The following is a 22,147-nucleotide window of genomic DNA, read 5'->3' on the forward strand; positions in this document are numbered from 1 at the left end:
TATTTTATTGTGTGAGTAGGTGTGACCATTTCTGGCGCACAACTGCCAATGATCTTGACCTTTGTAACGGAGGACATACCTTGGCCCGGTGCTCCACGTTGGCCTTGCGGTCTACCAGCAATGCAACCACCTCCTGACGACCTTGGAAGCAGGCCAGGGTAAGAGCGGTGTTCTTGTTGGTCTCTATTTGTGCGTTGATGTCACTGCCATTGTCTAGGAGAAGGCGCACAGCTGCCACATGGCCGTTCATGGCAGCCAGCATCAAGGGGGAGATGCCCAGCTTGCTGCCAGTGCGAGAATTGATTTCAGCACCGTGCTGCAGTAGCAGCTTGATGATATTCACATAGCCCCCTGAGGCAGCGAGACTTAGGGGCGTGTAGTCTGATACATTGCGATGCTCTTTGTTGGCGCCACGAGCCAGCAGGATCTCCACCACCTGAGTGACACAGAGCAGTGGCTTTGTCAGTGACGAGCAGGAAAATATCCCCCTTTCAAGCAAAACACACTGCCTCAGGTTGCTCTTAGCTAAGTTGCCTACTGTTCGAAAGCTGAAACAATGCGCACATGCACAAAGGAAATGCAGGAAGTATTCCACTGATATATTGAATGCAGCAATACACCGGAGGAAAAAAAAAAGCAGCCCAAGATGCATAATAGTGGCTGTGCTAGCCATGCAAAAGATGCCATAAAACGAGAAATGCAGCACGAAATTGGCAGTACCATTTCCACCACAGCATTTCTGCCAAGTGGGGAAGCCACCGTTTAGTACAACGCTGGTTATGTGGTGAAGCTAATCTGGCTGGCAGAGAGCGATTAGCGGCTCTCACCAGGCTTGCTTCACGAAAAAAAGAAAAAAAAAAACCCGCAAAAACAAAACAAAACAACAACATTCGTACGTAGAAGCTGTGCGCCGCTCCAAGCTGCTTTCTCTATATACAACATGACAAGCAGAGGTGGGCAACCTCATGATGTTGACCACCTCTGTACATCGCTACGTCAGGATTCCCGGTACTGTGTAGGTATAAACGCAGCTTTAAGAACCCTTTCTTTATTCATCATTGCAAGCTACAGCTGTGCAGCAGAGTGATAAATGTCTGATGTCATTCTGTTGCTGCAGTGCCTAAGGTGGCGAAATGCCTGGTTCGAATTGTGGGCAATTTCACAAACACCTCAGCCAGCGTTCGCCGATAGAGACAGTTGGAAAACTGCGCGATGCTAAGTGGGCCAAAACGATCGCTGGTCTGGCATGAGCTGATCGCAAAGCGACCACAGCACCCATTTTTCCTGATGCGGTAGATGGGCGAGGCCATTTAGCTAATACACAGGCAGAAATTTAAAAATACTGCTAACCCTCTTCTTTCAGCAATGCAACAAAAAAAAAAATTGTATTTGTGTTTGTTAAACACATCTTTGTACGCATGAAATGCCACCTCATTTGCAAACGTATCTCAAGCAAGCAGGCAGATGACACGCTTGGGCCGCATCTGCAACCTCCTTGCTTCAGGCTAGTCAGTAGGAGTGTTGGCTGTCATATGCATACAAAAGTGTGTTTGAAAATGCAAAATCAATTTTATTTTCTGTTGGATTGCTGCAAGAAGAGGGTTAGTAGTATTTTAAAATTTCCGCCTTGTATTAACTGGATGGCCTCAACCATTTACCGCAGAGGGGGAGAGGGGCGCTGCGGTCGCTTTGTGATCAGCTCACGCCGCACCGGCGATTGAGCGCACTCCGCAGTGCGGCATGCCAGCACAGTTTTCCAGCTGTCTATATCTAGTAACATTGACCTCAGCTGACATGCAACTGTGGAGCTAACGATAGGCAGGTTGCACCGCTAAATGCTCCCCGAGCATATGATGCGCAGACCACAGACTAGTGTCGACTGTGATAGACAGCTTGAAAAGCCCAGAGACGAGCATGCAAAGCAAGCCACTCAGCAGTCCCCAACAACAGTTTTCCCCAAGCACACCAGAGGCTTACCTCATAACGTCCCCCAGAACAAGCGAGCGAAAGCGCAGTGTCCTTTGTGCGCTCTGACTGTGCCTCAAGGTCGGCACCATGAGAAAGGAGAATGTCGACGACACCCGCATGGCCTGCTGTGGCAGCCAGCATAAGTGGTGTGAAGCCCTTCTTGTCGCGGTGCTCCAGGTGGGCTCCCCGGTTCAGGAGGAGGCTCACCAAATCCTCATGGCCCCCCGCACACGCCAGGGTCAGGGCGGTGTCATGGTTGCTCTCCGTCTGCCAGTTGAGGTCAACCTGAGCATCAGTAAGCAGTCAGCTACCACAACTAATTTACACCTCCCGCCAATGAATGCCCGCCAATTGATGATGAACACCGCTACAGATGGGGAGGGGTTAGGGGCACAGCTTACGCCTTTTACACACAGGGCAAATGAAACAACGGAAACCGCACTGTGGGGCCTTGTTTCCACATTTTCGGTTTGTGACACTTGCTTGCGCCCACTGTGGAGCTTGTGGTATGGCGAAACCAACACGCAAGTGCCAAGTGGGCGACAAGCCACCGTGAATGCCGCCATTTCGAACAATGTTGCACATTCAGCACTTTACAATCATGCATTCGAAGTATATGGCCATATGAAGTGCATTACAGTAGCAATCACCAACCTCCTCTGCTATGTAACCACTGAGTCAAATTGTTACATTAAACGCTCTTCACTGAACAAAATTGTTACTACCACTGCTACTGCATAACTGCCCCTCCCTTAAAGCAACCATGGAATGCCTGAAATAAGATTAGGGAAAGATGAGGGTCTTAGAAGGGTTGAAAATGGTCAGAAAATCGATTTTGAGAAAACCTCACTTCCGGAACGTTTATCCTTCCGAGCATCTGCATGCAAATTATAGAAAATGCGATAAAATTTGCTTTTAAAACATCACGGAAGCCATGAAATGCTCACCGAACAGAGGAAATTTCGAAATTCCTGTGGGTGGCACGGGAATCGCAGTCGGCCAAGGAGCAGCCGGCTGATCGCCTCCATCTTGGGTTTTCTTTGCGCTATCTCAAAATAGCGTCACTTGAGCGGAGTGGCTAAAGTGAACTAAAATACTGGGTAGTGAGTTCACTCTCCACCAACGACGTGCGTTGCTGTGTCTCCAAAAACGGCAAAAATTTTTTAGTTTTCAAAAGCGCCCGCGCTGAGGCGCTGCCATCGTCGTCTATGGAAGCCTCTGCCGATGGTGTGCAGGCTTTGCGCTCAGCTGTGGTTTCTATACGATTCACATTTTACAATTATAGAAAAAGTAATAGTTTTGTAGGAAGTAAATCACGCTTTTTGCTGCTGTGTGTGAAATGGCACCGCACTGCTTGTATCCCTGTTTTGGGCCCGGATGCAAAACGGGCGGCGTTCATATGAAAGGTATGCCAAATTAAGCAATCTTGTTCAGCATGCCAAAGGATGAAGCACTTCTAAGACTCTGGGAGAAGAACTTAGATCGAGCAGTTAAGCCCCTCGAAGACACAAGTGTCGTTTGCGAGCTACACTATGAGCTGCGCTACATAATTCGCAGCTCTGCATACATTGTTGATGGTAAAAAAGTGCGAATCCCACACCTGAAGTACTAGTTAGAAGTGCCGATGTTCAGACTTCTCCCAAACCTACCAGCATATCTGACAGACAGCAGTGGAAGAGAGTCTTGCTGTTTGTGAAGTCTCTTTGTTCCATTGTACTGCTCAAAAAAAACAAAAAAAAAAAAAACGTCGTAGTGCCAGAGAATTAACAGCATTTTACATTGGAGTATTATCTATCAGACTGAGCAACCATTTATGCAGGCACATGATTTCTGGCACAGATGTGGTAAGTTGGTGTCCTTAAACTGCTTAGTTTACCTCCAACGTCCCGCCGCTGTGGCTCAGCACGGTTATTGCCCTCGATTGCTTAACCCAAGGTTGCGGAATCGAATCCCGCGGCCGCGACGGCAGCTTTTCGATGGAGGCGAAAAGCAAGGCGCCTATGTGCTGTGCAATGTCAGCGAACGTAAAAGAACTCCAGGTGGTCTAAATTTCCGGAGCCCTCCACTACGGCGTCTCTCGCTCGTAGCCCGAGCCGCTTTGGGTTGAACCCCATAAACTGAACCAAACCTTTATTTTCGAGATTTCTGCCCAACTTAATGTATGCACCTTAAACTTCCCTTCACATTCCCCTTCTCTTTTTTCTTCCATGCGATGCACAGCCAGAGTATGAAATTTGTAGCTTTAAGGCAAATGTATTAGTAAACGTGCCTAAATGCCGTAATGTATGTGCTTAGGCAGGGCTGCGCACAGAGTCTGTTGAATAAAATGAGGTAATGAGGTAATTAGGCGATCTATTATAAACACGTTGGGCTATTTTTGAATTACACCCGTGTAAATATACCCGCTGAATGCAGAAACATTACGAGAGCTTTAATTTACGCTTAAGGAGAGTTTTTTCCTTAAATGCCAAGCTGGCTAATTTCCACCGATAACGGGCGCAAGATGAGCGAAACCTAACCTGCATTACCAGAGTGGCAAAGAAAGAAAGTCTTCCCACATAACGAGAAAAAAAAAATAGACTGAGAAACGAGCATTGCACAAATTAAACGGCGACTGCCTACTTTTCGCGCAGCCAAAAACAAATCTGAAGCGGCCGCTTACACTGAAGATGGTAGTGGCGCCACCTCACGGGTGAGACAAACTGCGACTCTGGACGGCGCTCAGTCAGCCCACCACCCATATTCTAGTGTACTTTAGAGCGCCTGCGAGCGCCGGCTTTCCGAAGGCCGTTTGCGGTCTCTGAATGGCGCACAAGCGCGCTGTTCCGCGTCTCTCATTGGCTAGCATGAGCGGCACACGGCATTTTATTATTTTTTTTTTTTTGCATCCGCCGCCGTGGCTGCCGTTTCGGAAGAAGGAAAAGAAAATGCACGGGCCTGCTACTAGCTCTGTAGCTGAGCTACCTCCGCTGCCTCTGCAGAAGAAAGAAAAGGAAGAGGGAGAAAAAGACGCGCGCCTCAACAACAGCCGTCGAGCAATGACGGCCTACAACAGATAAAAATTCGGTGGCAGGCTAGCCCAGCTAGCCCTAAAGCCCCTCAATAAACTAAAAGTAGCGCCATCTCCTCTCTCCTCCTCCGGCGGCGCCGCTCCTCCTCTCGCATTTCGACCGTGGCTCCACCTACGGGGTGCGCGACTAGCGCGCGCTCTCCGGAGCAGGCGCTGGTCACGGCCGTCTCGATCAGCGCCGCGCGCGAGCCGATCGAGGCGGCCGTGCGCCGGGTCTCACCAGAGCCTTGCATTTTGCCGCAATGTGTTCAGGTTAAAATATTACTCACTGCTGAAACATAATTACCGAATGTTGACAGGGATTTCCCGCCAGAATAGTTTCAGCTGTGAGTGTCATCACCACATATACGCGATTTCGGCGTTGGTTCAACTCGCCGTCATCTCCGTGTGTCTGTAGTTCGTCACATTTGGCCACTCAGCGGCATGCTTTATAAAATTTGTAACTAGGCGGCGGACAGGAACAATTTTGGAACAGTCTGTGTAAGGTTTCTTCGCAGCGTTGACTGCATTGCGAGCTGCCGGTAAACTTAAGAAGTGTGGCAGCAGCTGTCTTCCATGTATTTTCAACTTCAGCTGCAGATCAAATTAACTATAGGCGGCGGAAGCTGCAGTCTGTGTGGAGTCTTTGCAGCTTTGATTGACAATTGTGAGCTACCGGTAAACTTGGGGAGGGAGGTAGCAGTTATTTTTTTATATTTGGCGTTGAGACAGTGCCGTGTTCAGCTGCCAGCTGCCTTCACCTCCTTGAGTCCGTCAGCCGTTGACAAAAGCGCGCAACATGCTTGAAAAAAAATTAACTAGGCTGCGGAAGCTGCAGTCTGTGTGGTTTCTTTGCAGGTTGGACTGAATTGTAAGCTACGTGAAACTTGAGAAGCGTGGTAGCAGTTTGTTTTATACTTTGCGCTGAAACGGTTCCGTTTTCAACTGTCAGTGCGTGACACCATTTGTACGCGATGTCTGCGTTGGTTGAACTCGCCTTCACCACCGTGCTTCTATCAACCGCCGGCCAAAGAGCGCAACATGCTTGAAAAAAAAAAATTAAATAGCCAGCGGGAACGATTTAGTAGCAGTCCGCGTGGCAGCAAAACACACGGCGATATGTGCCGCGCGCGCGCCGCCCGCCCCGCTGGAAAGGAGGAAGCTGCACGCCCAGCAAAAAAAAAAAAAAAAGCGCGCGCGCGCACGTGACGGCGCTCGGACAATGAGAGGGTCGAAAGACGAAGGAGAGCGCAGGAGAGGAGGCGGGCGGCAAACTTCACATGTTGGCGCTACTTTTAGTTTATTGAGGGGTTTTAGCTAGCCCCCGCCGCAAGCGCCACCTGTCCCAGCCCCATCAGGAAAGTACCAAGAAAAAACAAAACAAAAAAAAAAAAAAGCAAATGTAAATAGAGCGGACACTCGACGCCATTTAATGCCCAGCTCAAGGTAACGTTTATAGCACGTAGAGATATGGCTCAAGGCTCCATTACTCCGCCAGACAGCGTTGCACCTACCAACAAAAAAAAGTTATAGCTTCAGGACTGTATGTAATTAAATATTAATTAAAACAGGTCGAAGTAACGGAATATAGATTATTTGGTTACTAAAAGTTAAGGCAAGATTAAGTGCAAATAGTATTAACTGTCACGGCTAGGTGGCATGCACCGCAACCTCCAGATTCAAAGGGTTCTGGTTCTGCTTTATCCGTAGCCCCATATGCCCGAGCCCCCGAACGAACAACTTTTGCGTACCTGTCGTTCCCTATAAAAAACGGGCGCGAGAGTGGGTTGATGACGAGCAACATCGTTCTGTATTGCTTCAGGTATTGCTTCGCGCAAGTTCCTATGTACCAAACTACGAGACGCATACGAAAAACCGAAACCGAAAGTAACATTGCGGCCTCCGATATTTGGTATTTCAAAGCGCCCGCTCCGACATGCTTCGCCGACTCCGCTGTGTGCTAAAACCCAAAAGTGGGCCGCAGGGCATAGAGGAAGAAAAAACTAGGAGGGAGCGCGCGGCAATATCCGTGAAGCCTAGCCCCTAGTCATAAAAAATAAAAGGGAGCGAGTCGGCCCCTACGTGTTAGACGGTGGTTAAACCACGTGATAGTGTGCGGTGATATCTACTGCGGCTGCGCGCGCATGCGCGAATAGGCGCCGCGCTCGCAACCCCCACAGCCCCATGGATGTTACCCCCCACAGCCGCGCGCCCGCGCTACAGTGAATACTTCTAGTTCACTGTACCCGCGCTATGGCAGACGCGCGCACTAAAACACACCGACATCAAAACATTTTTTCTAGTTCACTTAATTTGGTCTGACTAGGAGAGCAAAAAAACGGGGAAGGGAACGGCTTCATCGGCACTGACAGCTTGCGAAGGTTGGCCACGTGACGTCGGCCTCATCGCCTCGTGCGGGCGCGCTGTTGACATTCGAGGGTAGCCTACATGCCTACATTATGGACAGTGGGGGGTGAACGAGCGGTTGTGGCGGCCTGCAACTGCTGCTGCTGCGCCGTTTTGCCAAAGTATTGTTGTGGTGACTGTTCCGCTCGATGTGATATACTGCAGTGCAAGCGATCGTGCTTACTCTATGAGAGCTGCATGAACATGCTGCTTTCAACCCTTGGAAGACGACCATTCGGACTGCTGCCCCTATGCGCCCGGTACGTGTCAAATGCCGAAGCTTATATAGCGTAACTGTAAGCGTGCTAAAACGCTTGAGGAAAGCGATAAATAGATTCAAGCGCGTAACTGTAAGCGTGCTAAAACGCTTGAGGAAAGCGATAGATTCAAGCGACTGCTCTGTGCAGCCACAAAACTCACGCATTTGGTGTCGCGCAGCTGCAAGAGTCTGTCACTGTAATTTCTGTGAAAACCATGTACTGCGAATGAAGGCAAAAACATGGCTTTAAATTATAGACCAGTTCGACTCCAAAACAGAAAAGACTACTTCGCGGTAATAATGAGCTCCTGCTATCTTTTTACGTGATTGTGGGTAACAGAAATCGCTGCGCGCAATACAAGCATCGGACTAAGATGATCAGGATACAGAAAGTATGACGACCGTGCGTGCTCGCTTCGCGGCTGTAAAAGTCAGTCGTTTGCAGCGCGAACTGCATTCCGGATCACGGTACACTTTGTGTTGATGCCGCCGCCGCGTACTACTCCACGGCGGAGCCGGCTCACTGTGTTGAGCGGCCAGCGCCAAGTCCGTTCTGTTGGGAAAGTCAACAACCCAACGCGAGTTTCACATCGGCTTCAGCGCGGAATGCGATGCCGGTATTGAGTTCGTGATTGTGGACATGAAAGGGTTAAACAACATTATCGCGCACACGAAGCGCGGTACATCGCGGCGAGATGGCGAATACGTGAGCGGTCAGCTGCTCGAGCGTCGCAACGTACTTTCAGGGCCGGTGGGGCTCCGGCCTCCTCTGCTCCGGACCGCCGATTCACACGACATACCGTCGGCCCGCGGACTGCGTATTACGTGTTCGCTGTCGGCCCGGGTCCTGCCCCCCTCAGGGTAATGCGCACTATAATTGTGCCCTTGCGTGTCGATCGTCCCGGCGCACTACAATAGGTAATTGTGCACCCACTGTCGCCCTACCAGTTCGGGGCGTGAGAGGCGCGGGAGGCACGATTACCTATTGATTACCTATTACAGTGCGCATCATTCTGACGGGGCCGAGGCGCTGCTTGCAGTACTGCTAAAGGCAGAGAAGGCTGGGACGCCTGGGCCCCATAAGGAAGATCGTAATCGTGCTATTATACGCTCCCCGAATTGGTGGGGGCGACAGTAGGAGCACAATTACCTATTGTAGTGCGCGGGGGCAATCGGCACACAAGAGCACAGAGCATTACAGACCTGCCAACCGCACAGTACTCAATCTACTTCCTATAGAGAATGCAAAAAATACGTTTTATTACTCAAAGTCTCTTGAATGATGAAAAACATAGCAGTTTAAACTAGAGTTGGGACATAAACATAACTTCAGAAAGACGTATTTGAAGTGAAAGACTGGGACAGTACTAAAGAGGTTACTGCTTTTGCCTTCCGAAGGAAGTCTTTGTTAACACCTGATTGTGACAAACTCCAGACTCCTTTTATTTGACAATTAACAGTTGTTCTAGGCCCCTTTTTGACATGGAGGAGCAAAACCTGGTGCACATCTTCTTTACTTTGCTAAACACTTTCACACTCTGCATTACTGCATGAGAGAGTGAGAATGCTTAACATAACATTTGAGACTGGCAACAGAGTGCCCTGCTCGTCTGTGCACTCCTGAATGGTTACTTCCACTCGATCAGAAAAGCCGTGAAGAGACACTCTGCTTGAATAGTGGCTTGGTCCACATCAGAATTAAAATACCCACTAATCTTCTTGTTGGTGTCAACAATACTTGCTAAATCCTTATTCTTTGTACCGAGATGGAGCAGAATTTCCCGACGACCGGCAGGTGCAATATTCACATCAAGCGGCAGTAGGTGCAGAAAGCGTACCTTTCACCTTTGCTATATTTTTCTGTTGAATATTTGGGCACGAGCACTTGAAAGTACTTCTTGTAGACACCCCACAATCGCACCCGCAGCAGCTACGCTGCCAACACAGTAAGCCTAACTAACAGCTGGACAGTCTCGGCTAGCCGAAAAGTCGATTGCGATGATGATGTAGCCATACTTTATTGAATGGGCATGATCTGATTGGAGTAGAGGTGGCGACAAGAGATGTGGCAAACAAATAAGATACGCCGCGGAGTACACAGCCCACCATGAGACTGCACACGCGGCACAAAACCAGCTAGGTTCACGTTTTCGTACGTCTACTCGGTCTAACCCTGCTACCTTTTGTTTAGTCAGCACACAAATCCATAAAAATCGTAAAATGAGAGTGGGTACTACGATACTCATAAGAAAGCATTGAAAATCGGGCACTTTACGATAAAATCATAAAACTTGGCAGGTATGGCATTATCCTGAAGGGGGCAGGACCGGGCTGATAGCGTGCCTCACACAGCAGTGACGTGAGAATCAGCCTTAAGTTCCCCCAAGGAACCATTTTCAGGGCTCAAAATACTGTCCTTGGAGCTGGACACCCTAGACTCGTGCTCTTGTTGGCTAAAAAACAGTCAATCCATAACTCCACGAAAATATCTTCTACAATTTCAACATGCACACATTTTCAACATTTTTAGAAAATGTTTCCTTCGGCGGAATAAGACACTTTTTGTTTTGTTTTTCACGCAGACAGATAGGGAACATTCAAATAAAATCTGTAGTTCAATATTCCTCCGAAAATTTTTTGCAGTCGGTGTCACAACTTCAAATGAGATTTTCTCAACTTACGGAACTTTTCATTTATGTTCTTGTGGCACAATTTTAATAAGCATTATACAATTGAATTCAGGAAGATTTGAACTTTGGAGGTATGCTATTTTTATGTTGCTAAATTGAACACGTCAAATTTTGGGGAGAGCTAATGTCAGCTAATTATACAGTCGAACCCGAATAATTCGAATTTGTCATATCGAAGTCATGGAATATCCCCTAGAAAATCCCATGTGAAAGTATAGGAAAGCTGCGTCGTATATCGAACTCCAATTTCAATATAGTTCCAATTTCCAACCACTCCAATTTCAATATAGTGAGGAGTTCGATATATCGAACTCCACACCACGCTTGTGTCATGTTTGTAAACAAAGGTGGCGCTGCGGTCGGCAGCGACATGGGGTGTAGGCAAAAGCGACGCCGCTTTCGAAAATATTCTGAACCGTAAGCTTTGCTTGTGCGTAGAAACAGTTTGGTCTATGTCTGGAGAGTAGTTCAGCACTTTACTAGCCGATTACTGCTGGTATTACCTGGCGAAAAGCGCTGCATTGGCTTCCTTCTCTGTGGCCTCAACGGCGCGCGGCTACGGTTGCCGACTGTAGCGACTGTAGAAAAACTAATATATAGTCAACACTGTCCAACTTCCGGGCCTATTGTTAGCGCATGCAAGGACGATGATATGAATTATCGGAAGTGTGCTTTTCGTATGATAACTATTTTGATAGGTACGTTTTCTGCTGCTCCAAGCACCTTCACTCTAAAGAACAATATTACCAGCAACTATACTGAACTAGAAATTATATTTTTAGCTCACTGTACCTGCAACTTAAGTCATAGAATTTCACTGAATAAGAACAACACAATCTTCTAATTCTTTCTAACATTCGCCTAGTGTGCGCTGCCAACTTATTTTATCCTGCTCGATAAAAAGGCGTTTGACGTCTGTTTAATTGCACAGACGTAGCCAGGGTTATTCACAGGTTAATATATACATAAAGGCCCGTAAGAATGGTCTAATTTTGTTGTTGTTCTGTTTGTTTTTTTTACTATTAGCGCAAATGAAATGTTCTCCACTACGTCCACAATCGCTTGCAGCAAATTTGCGCGATCTGCTGAGCATTATTTAATATATTGAGAAAATTTTTATTCAAATGCATGTTATCTTATTCTGCTTTTTTCATCCCTCCTGTTGGTTGGTTGGTTGGTTCACAGGAAGGGAAAGGTGCAGTATCTGTCACACTTGTTTCTGTGGACACCTGTGTGCCCACATAGCCAATTCCACTTCGTTACATTAAACTCAATGTACTGTACATACTATAATTAAATATCTTGCTCGATCATAGCTGGGTGTATGTGGTTAATTCATTCATTATGATCTTAACCTTCAAAAAGAAAATTTTTTACTCCAAGAAATAGCGCTGCTTAACTTTGTCCGGATCCTACTGACGTTAACTCGATTTCTAGGACCGTTGATGAAGGGTCACTCGGTGAAATTCGAGAAAGTGAAAACAGAAAAGCTACTTCACAATTCTGGGCCTATTTCGGCAATATCGCGCGGGAGTGACCACTCAAGGTAACAGTAGTTACCTTCGCAGCAGCTTTTGCGTCCTTTTCTGTAAGAAAATATGCAGGGGCAGTACTGCAGATGAATGGAACTCACAGCGCAGTTTCCTAGTAGCGTTCGATTGAGATCATACGCACACGGAATATCACCTCCAAACTTCTTATGGCCTGGTAGTATATACACCAAAACGTGCACGAACTGCAGGCGTTTGTTATTGCACTATTCGTCGTGTGGTCAAAAAGCAATCACGACAATTAAGAGTTGCAAACGAACTGATCACGTTTCAGTGCAGAAGTGCAACACACGTTATCATTCCGTCGACGAAGTGTCTACAATTGTCGCGCTCAACGCCTCTGTCATTCGCTCTCATCTTTATCTGACCACAAGAAACAAGTGAAAACAGGTAGCATTTTCTTTCCTGTGCCTTGTGGCACAACCAATCGCACCACAGCGTGCGTGAATATCGGCAATTATGCTTGAAAACGTAGCAAGCGCCGCACATCTAATGTAGACGGCCCATGCTTTTGCCTACGCCATGAAAGTCACTGCTCTCGCCAGCGCCGCCGCATCTCCACTGACGTCACAGGCTGACGCTTGTCTATAGAAGGTACGCCTTCCCCAAAACGATCTCATCCCCCTCGGCTGTTTGCCACGCGACGTTTTCAAGCCACGCGCGGAAAGAATGAGCGGGAACAGGTTGGCGACGGCTGGTCTAGGGCAGTGCTGTGCTCTTTCTCCAAAGGTGCGCGCATCTGCGGTGATATCGGCCATACCATGGTGAACATGCCGGTTCTCGTCAGCTTGCCACGCGCAAGCATGTGACATTTGCAAGCTATGTGCTTGACTGCCGGTACGGAGTAGACGCAGCCAATGCAGCCGTGGTGTTTGGAAGAGGCGATAAACGCGATAGAGCGAAGCGCAAGGGTGTGCCCATTCTTCTGCCGAGCTTTCTCTTTCCTTCCTCTCTCTTTCCCGGTCTTCATTCGCAGCAGCACGCACTATGCATGCGCTGACAAGCCACCTCAGCCCGTGGTAGACAGAAGCAAGACAGACTGAAATAAAAACCTGCACAGATAGTGGGGTCCTATGGGACCGCGTGTGCCAACTTTCGTTACCTCTCTCGCCGTTGACGCTCGGTTGACCTGCTCATCTGCCATTACCATCATCATCAAACCATAATCTAATTTAAACAAACTGTAACCAAATTCTAAAAAAAAAAATCTTTGTCCTAGTTATACTTAAAAAATTTTGCCTTTTTGTATTTTAGCGGAGAGTCGCTAAAATTATCGCTGAGCAGCATCTTGGCGCGCTGCCAATAAATGAGCTGTGGATGCGATGACAGCCAAAAACAGAGGGACGTGCCTCATAAGCTGTTTAACATGCAGGCGAAAACTCTCACGATTTCTGCCACGGCGAACCAAAAACCCGTTCTTGAGCGACGCAGTTGAAGTTGGAAATTTTTCGGTCGCTGCCGCTCATCGCCGAGTTCACTCAATCGCTTGCATGTGAACGGGCCTTAACGCTTTTCTTTCTTTTTTTTAAAGATTCTCGGAAGCAAAAATGGAGGGTGGGTTCATTATGCGAGTGGGTTGATTACGCAACAAATACGGTATCATTTTTCACAATCACAAGCGGCATCTCAAGCTGATTTCTGTATATCGAACTATTTCGAGATCCCTTTCAAGTTCAATATATCCGAGTTCGACTGTATTTCAAAATTACTGGGCATTGGAATAATTGGACATTTTTATATGATGATGCATCTTAATGACAATATAGATACCAAGCTCCAAATGGCACCTCTCTGGCTACAGCAACATTTTAATGGAAACCAAACAATATTGAGAGAAAGTGTCTTAATGACCCATAAGAAATGACCTAATTAAGCATCAGTTATGTGTCTTCCATAGTATGAGGACTAATCGAGGTATAGTGAAACAAATATCTTTGAAAACAGCAGGAAGAAATACATATAGTCGTGCCCCGTTAATATGACCCCCGTTAATATGGACGACCCGAATAAATGGACAGTTTTACTGGGGACGAAACCTTTTCAATGTATTTATGCCTCGTTAATATGGAAACTCGCTGTCCGGACAATGGACAGGGGAAGAATGCACGCGCCCCACTTGGGCCCATGTATTTTTGTCTCGTTAATATGGACAGTGCTTGAAAAAAAGCAGAGTAGTCCGAACGCAAGTTAAAGGGCGCGCCGCCCGCGAACCTATGCGACAGCCGATACGGCGGGATGCCTGAACGAGTCCTGTGGGGTTGGAAAGAACCAAAGCCGCCGTGTCGCCGTTTTAAAGAAGGGGGGGGGGGGGGGGGGGGGGGGTAGGAGGGGAGCGCAAGAGCGGAGAGGAGTGTACACAGCAAACCGAGGGCCAGCGTAAGAAAGACCCCGAAAGGGGGAACCAGGAGGCTTCTGGGTGCAGCGGAAGTGCCGCCGCAGTCGGGAAAACAGCAACATGTGGTTGCAATAAATTCTGCTGAATGTGAACAGAGAGGCCGGTAAAAGCGTAAAAAAGAAATGACGGGAAGAAAGACAAGTGCCTACAGTGGCGGTGGGAACTGAAGTTTTCTTTCCCAAAGCGCAATGTGTGTTCCATGAAGCCGTTAGCGCTTTTCGGTGAGAGTTAAGACACACTCACAAAGTACAGCGACAAAAGAGGCGACGTACGAACACGCAACTCGGACCGGGCGTCCCGTCCTGGACGCGCTTCCCTCTCATGCTCCTGGTTTTCGTCCTTGTTGCGCTGTCGAACGGCCAAACTTTGCACACTAGGCGGTCCGTATGCCGGCTCCGCTTTGAGTCAACGATGTGGCCTTGACAAGGTCTGAGCTCTTAGTAGTCGGCTAGCCGTCGCTCTAAACTGTACTTCAGCTTGCAGTGTTTGTTTTATGGGAACACATAAAAACGGCGCCAAGAAGATGTGATGTTCGATAGCCCTCTGCATAGCAGCTTGCCAGCTTGACTCCTTCGCTTTCTTACAGAAACAGTACAAGGCAAAAAAAGAAAGAATCAGAAAAACGAAAAGGCAGAAAGGTTAACTAGGCAAAAAAGTGCACAGCATCAGGAGTCTGTAGCCCTGAACTTGAGTCTGGCTTTTGGCATGGTGGGAATTAAACGCAAAAGAACAGAGCTGAACGTAGGCGCGAAGAAATCTGTGAATACAAGCGGCAAAAGCCATCTCAGTCAATCCAAGCTGCGAGGGACTAGTATCGACAGCTCAGCTGTTTCCTCGCCTCGGGAGAATCTCAAGCAGCTACTTAGCGGCTACTTAGCTCAGTGAAGAGCACATTTTGGAAGTGGCAGTGAGTAGAGAATCAGACGCTGATTTATCGCCCAGTGGGGAGTTCGTGCCCGAAAGTTCGACCAACACAAAGCCCAACATCACGGGTGTCATGGTAAGCGAGTCGCTTCAGGCTGCACTACAATTTTTCGATGATAACAACGACAAGGATAATGCACTCAAATGTGCCGGTGTTCTGTGAAATTTTGAGTCCAGTGCACACTGTTATGTACAAAAGCAGTCATTAATTACAATTCTCTTTTCTCAATAAAATCCTTTTTGTTTTTATTCACGACTCGTTATTATGGATGACTCGCTTTATGGACAGTTTTGGTCGGGAACCAAAGTGTCCATATTAACGAGGCACGACTGTAAATGCAGAATTTTGTTACGATACCTCTAATAATAAAAAATTATGTTTTAAGACCAGTGTCTCCCCTTAAAGTAGGAAAGGCACGGTGCGAATCAAATTGCACAGCAACTGCCATTGACAAACTTTGCCAATAATCACACAACCATAATAAAGGGAATACAGTCAACGACCGAATTTTCAGACATGCCCAGTATTTCGGACATCTGCGTGGCACTCGCCACGAGCAGAATCAATGTTTTGAGGACATCTGAAATTTCGGACGCTCAAATTCCCCATCGTCTAATTTTCCGGACTTGTTGAAAAAACAGAACTGAGTCATACAAAGCCTCCATTTTGGCTATCTCCCAGTCTGCAAAGGAAAGTGACTTGCAGCAGGAGTGTATCATCGCTCTGAACCACAACTAGCCGAATGTAGCCGTCACACACAGATTTGCTCTGGCCGTGCGGCTATGTTCACCAGGGCCTCGTCCAGAGTTTCAGGAGGCACCGTTCGCATCACGGCGCCATTTCATTTGTGCAGACCACATGGTGTCTGGCGTGGTTGTGCTACGTATTATGTCAAGTGTGCTCTGAGATGCTAGGCCTAGGTGCTTCGACGGTCGTCAGCAAACTCCACTGTTTGCAATGTGAGGCTTTCACTTGCCCCCACTAGTCTTCGTCGTCCTCGCCGATGGCATCGAAGCATGGAAAACAGTACAGTCAGTTACCGATGGAGAAGAAAGCTGCCATTATTAAGCTAGTCATGAGTGGCTGATTGCAGGCTGACATGGGCAAGGAGTTCGGCGAGCATTGGTCACGCTTTCATCTGTGTACAGTGCTGACATGACTCGTGCTCAGATAGAGGCGGATATGATCGCGTGCAAGCAGAACACCGTTCAAACAACAATCGACAAGTTCTTCAAGACACTGTAACAATAACACCGGCTGCCCTGACAACACACACATAATAAACTGGTTGCCGGTTGCATACAGAGTTTTCGAACGGCTTTTTTCAGAACCACCTCACTGATGCTTTGGCACAGTTTTGGAAGCCTGATACTTCACCCTTGACCCTCTCGATTGCAGAAATATCAGTAAAATGGTGTGTTTTTTGCATGCATTCATTTTTTCGGACTACCTGACTTTTCGGACGTTTTTACGTTCCCTAGAGGTTCGAAAAATCGGTCGCTGACTGTTGTAGATACAGTACACAAACACGGTCAGACTTCCCAGGATGTATTGCTTTTGATGATTAGAGTTTGCATCAGAAGCACTAGACAACTTTCTTGCGTGCCACTTAATGCATCCTTTTGCTAGCTAGTGCATTACATGTGTGGACGTTCACATGGTCCTCTAATATATATTTTATTTATTTATTCCTCAAAGGTCTGCTGTGAGACATTACATGAGGTAGTGGGCGTTATAGGGCAAACAAGCATGATGCACAAGCAGTACTGAAAAAGTTTCTGCCTGAGAAAAGCTTCTGAAAGGCCACACTGCTTTGCATGCTTGTCTTTTGCTTGCAGTCGTAGTGCAACAAAGCGTACCTTTGGAGGACACTGAAAGAACTTATCACAGAGCAGGTGTATACTATTTGATGAAACAGCACAAACTAGTGAGTAAGCTAGCATGTTGTCACAGTGTAGCAACTGGGAATTGTCAGGGAAATTTCATGCACCCGGAAAAATCAGGGCAACCATCAAAAACAGCAAGAAAAACAAATGATGCGCCGATCATGCCAGCCAATGGGAGACGCGGAATGGCGTGCTTTTGAAGTGCGCTGCTTGAGAGCTAATCCGAGACCATAAACGGCGTTCGGAAAACCGGCGCACGCAGGCAGTCCACTTGAGTGAAGCCATTTTAAGGGCCCACTGTCCACCCTCCGGTCGAAAATATTTTCTTCCCCGGTGACTGTGAGACTTCGCCCCTAGAACGCAAGGCCGCAAAATGTTTTTGAAAAGAGTAACTAATAACGCAGTTACAGCCACCGCAATCACCCGATTCTGTCATGCCTCTCTCCTTCCATTCCCTCGCAAAGGTTTTTCACTCTCCTGCCCGAGGTCGTCTAGCCTCCGCAATACAAATTCCCCTTCCTCCTCCGCGTTTGGCGGGAGGTGGGGTGTGGCTCTCCGTGAGCGCGAAAAAAAAAAAAAAAGAAACGGTCGAGGGAGCGCGCGCCGCTGGATTCAGCCTGGCCGTGGCGAGGGAAAAGCGCGCTGCGAGCGGTAGACACCCATCCTTCTCCCGTCAGTCAGCGAGACGGACCAATTGACTTCGTTCCCGGTACGTACGTCATTATCGTGGCCCGTCGAGCCAGCGCAGGAAACGGGGAATCTGGCTTCCCGGAGGAGAGCATGAGATAGCTTTGAATTGTATTTTCGATGCTTTTCGGCGCGCGTGTCACTGTAGCATTTTGCACAGACTATCCCCGGTACCTGATCGAAACACTGGACTCCTTTGCTTAAAAGGGCCTTCCCTGGACAGTGGCCCTTTAAGATAGTGCAAATTGTGCACACAGAAAGCAGCTTTAATCTAAGCCAAGATGGCGGTGATCGGCGGGCTGCAATTTTGCGAGAATTTTGAACACAATTCCTCTTTTCGGGAAGCATTTCGTGGCTGCCGTGATGTTTTGAAAGCAGATTTCACATTTCCTGACCGAATTCAGAGTTAATAATTTGAATGCAGGTACTCGAAATGATAAGCCTTCCGAAAAATGAGTTTTTCTCAAAATCGATTTTTGACCATTTTCGACCATTCTAAGACTCGTGTCTCCCCGTAATTAACTCTACGGCTGTTATCTTAAGAATTTTCGCTAACAGCGCGCTGAGAGAAGTGTGCTCTTCCTCGAGACCGGCCGTGACCTAGGGTGCCTCGCATCGAGGCACTCTATATACACCCGAATTTTGACCAATCAAAACCGCCGTTTTTGATACATGGCGCCTATAGGAAATTTTGCAACTGGTAGCATCAAAGAGCTCTGCTGAGGCTGGCATCAGTGCGCTTTTATTTTCAGTAAACTTGTGACGTTTCTACCCGCCATTAACACTAATAACAGCCTTTCACTATTATAAACTGCAGAATATGATTTTGTTGGGAATTATTTGTCTATGCTCATAATCATCAGCAGCTACATTCTTGAGCCTCTTCACTCGTTAGGGAATTTGACCTGAAATAATCAGAGAAAACCTGGAAAAGTCAGGGATTTTGAAAATAGTGGTTTGCTAGACACCTTGGTTGTGCTGGGTTTTATGCCACATAGGCTTAGTTGGACATCATGCACTAAACATAGTGTTCAGTATGTGGGGAGGCAGATAAAAGGTTTTTTTAAAACTCTATCACTCGTTTAGAAGAGTGAAACAACAGATGTCACCTCAATGAATGAATTTTCTCCTGCGAGTAAGCTAGGGTGGAATGGAATGTTTTAAAGCTTTTTGCATGGACATAAGACATGGTGTTTACGGTGACCAATTCTCCACACAAATAGTGCGCAAGGTGAATGTGTGTTCAAAGCCGAGGAACCATAAAATGACTTCAATATGCCGTTTTTGGTGCATGACTTCTGTTCTCCTACAACAGGCTTTACAGTCAACTAATTTTTTGGACATGCTTGATTATTCAGACTTTTTCCCGGCCCCAGGACATACCTTATAAAGTCAGTGTATTACGCGGCTCAATATTTCGAACACTCTAGGGAGGGCTATTCGTTTTTTGGACATTCCAGGCATCAGCCAGGCCCACTGCCACACATTTTGAGCGGTGTCACAGTCATCTTGTTTGTTTACTTTTTCCTTCGATAGCCTCGAAACCAGTGCCGGCCTTGCGTGCCGCTCCTCAGCTAAACTGACGCTGGCGTCGAGGCTATATTATTTGCCTGGCAGCTTCTGTTTTCGGAACATTGCTGCTCGTTGCCGGAGTTTTTTTTTTTTAACTTGATCGGCTGCCTGTTCTTCACTACGTTCTGTCGCTACTGTGGCTCGCATTTAATTGAATCGGCTTCAGTGCTTCAGAAGCTGTTTCAAGAAGCTGTTTCCAGCGGTCGCAACCCTTTCGTCGGCTTACGGCGACACTACGACTCTCGCCGAAATTCAGGTGGACCTGCTAGCTCGGAAGCGGAGAGTGGCCTCAAGGTTAATACAGTAGAAACAGGGTATATCGAACCCGGATAATTTGAATTTTGGTTATATCGAACTTACAGAGTATCCTTTTGAAAATCCCATGTAAAAGTATAGGAAAGCTGCGTCATATATTGAACTCAATTTTACTGGTCGTTCAATATATCGAACTCCGCAACACGCATTGGACGGTGCGCCTTCCCCATCACATCACCTCGGTCGTTTGCCGCGTGAGGTTTTCAAGCCACGCGCGGAAGGAATGAGAGGGCACAGTTTGGCGATGGCACGTGACGTTTGCAAGTCATGTGCGTGAAGGAACAAGAGGGAACCAATGCAGCCGTCCGTGGTGTTCGGGAGAGGGGAAAAACGCGATAGAGCGAAGCGCAAGAGTGTGCCCACTCTTCTCCTGAGCTTTACCTCTCTCTTCCCCGGTCTTCGTTTGCAGCAGCACACACTACGCATGCGTAGACAAGCCAGCTCAGCCCGTAGCAGACACTTCTCCAGTGTGTGTTGTGAACGCTCTGCGCGCGGCAGCTGCGTGCGATTCATGCGTCTCGTGTCGTGCTGAATGCGCGTTAGCTACGGCGGCCGCGGACGCCAAGAAGCGACAGATTTTCATTTTCAAAAATTTTTTTGCTAGAGTCGTTTATTCTTGCCATCGTGCTGAGCATATGCTATGGAGGCTGTGGAGGTTAAGAAGCAGCAATTCTTCTTTTCTTTTGCGAGAGTTGTTCTTGTCGGGCTGAACGTGTGGCGCAGCGTAAGCTATGGCAGCTGCGGACGTTAAGAAGCGGCAGATTTTTTGTTTTCTGCGAGAGTCGTTTATTCTTGCATCTATGAATCAACGAAAGCACGCGGTCGGCTGCAATCATGACACCGGCTTTTAGCATTGTTCGCTTCAAATGGCATTTGCAGCTATCACGCTTACCAAGGATTTTGTAGCAGTGGACTATGCCCACCCCACTCCATGTGCGGCGCGATAAATCGAACCAGGCTTGTGCAATCAAGCCGTCACGTGGGCACTCTGCCAAGTTCGCTCCCTGCAACCGCAGGATCTATGACGTTATCGCTGCGCAGCATCTTGGCGCGCTGCCAATAAATGAGCTGTGGTGTGACCGTCGAAACAGAGAAAGGTGCAACCGAACGCTTTTTTTTTTTTTTTTTCGAATTCTTGGGGGCGAAAATGGAGAGTGAGTCCATCATGCGAGTGGGTTGACTACGCGACAAATACCGTATCATTTTTCACGATTGCAAGTGGCGTCTCAAGCCGATTTCTGTATATCGAATTATCGATACATCGAACTATTTCGCGATCCCCTTCGAGTTCGATATATCAGGGCTCGACTGTAATAGGTAATAGATTGAGAGCTTTTTTGGTGCACATTTGTTTTTTCGGACATTTTCGCAGTCGTTTCCCCATAGCCACCTTAAAGAAGTTTCTGTACTCTATCCCTAATATCACATCATTCATGTGCTGACGATATCAGCCCAGGTGCACATACGCGCGGCAATAGAGACGCAGACGCAGAAGCGTCCGACAAACTATAGCACTGCATGTATCGTACCGTTGAGATTCCGAAAAATCGGTAGTCGACTGTATACTTAGTGCAACTTATCTACTTCAGTTTTTCATTTATTTTGGCATTGTTTTCTAAATCTCTTGTATAAGAAGCTCCCTCCCTTATTTCCACTAATTCCTCCGACATGCCTCTGGACTCTGCAATATTTTGTTTCGTGCTCGTACCACTTGCGCTCTTTTGTTATGCATGATGTTACTGATTAATCACCCTGGTGCATTTCTAGGGATAAGTGCTGTGAGTATGCCAAGACTTGTGCAAAAGATGCTGTTCTCAATGTTCTCATTTTTCCTATAGCCACACGAAGTGTGCAACACTTGGCAGTGGAAACAGATGCACAGTGAAGTGTTACTATTTCCCTCTATTTTCGTTGCATTCCTGACATGCCTTGCTGCTCGAGCTGCTGCAAAAATCAGTGTAACTTGATTTTTTTCTTAAATTCCTGCAGGATGTGTTTGTGTGGTAGTTTCTTTTTTTAACTGAGTCAATGTAAGCTAGTTCTGGATCACAGTGTGCATAACATCTTACGACACTGGCCATATTTGTACAACCATGCCCCTGGTACAGTGCCTTTTACGTGTATTAACTCTTTTGCTACCGTGCCTATTCAAATCGATCAATCTGATCGACGATTCAAATTCTCTCGCGCGCAAGCAGTTTGCGGGCCCCTAGCGCCATCTAGGTTAGAAAGTGAAAAACATCGCGTGATTCGACATGTTTTATTGGTTCTTTGCTTTTCGGCGCTTCTCCCGGCGCCGTTTCAGATTGCCGAGCGAGCGCATCGAGCATGGTGTCGCGAGCAGACGCTTCTAGAAGAGATCAGTTTCTCATCAATCGAGCGCTTCAGGAGCTGATTTTGCGATGCTGACAGCAGTGGCGAGCCGTGGAAATGTCAGATTTAGGC

The 22,147-nt window shown here is 47.4% G+C and overlaps 1 protein-coding gene across 17 annotated transcripts in view; it reads right to left on the reverse strand.

Moving 5' to 3' along the window:
• mask (multiple ankyrin repeats single KH domain) overlaps window positions 1-22,147 on the reverse strand; it is a 165,565-nt gene that overhangs the window by 52,754 nt on the left and 90,664 nt on the right. For 16 of the 17 annotated variants that reach the window (XM_084609470.1, XM_084609463.1, XM_084609474.1 and 13 more), the window contains 2 exons: window positions 1,978-2,253; window positions 80-436 (listed from right to left, as the gene is read on the reverse strand). In XM_084609470.1, coding sequence (XP_084465596.1) covers window positions 80-436; window positions 1,978-2,253 — 633 coding nt within the window. The remainder of the gene's footprint in view (window positions 1-79; window positions 437-1,977; window positions 2,254-22,147) is intronic. The other variant, XM_084609466.1, reaches the window with a different exon arrangement.

This window comes from Amblyomma maculatum, chromosome 7, assembly GCF_055883805.1.
Source record: "Amblyomma maculatum isolate TAMU_Amacu chromosome 7, ASM5588380v1, whole genome shotgun sequence".
NCBI classification, from domain to species: Eukaryota; Metazoa; Arthropoda; class Arachnida; order Ixodida; family Ixodidae; genus Amblyomma; species Amblyomma maculatum.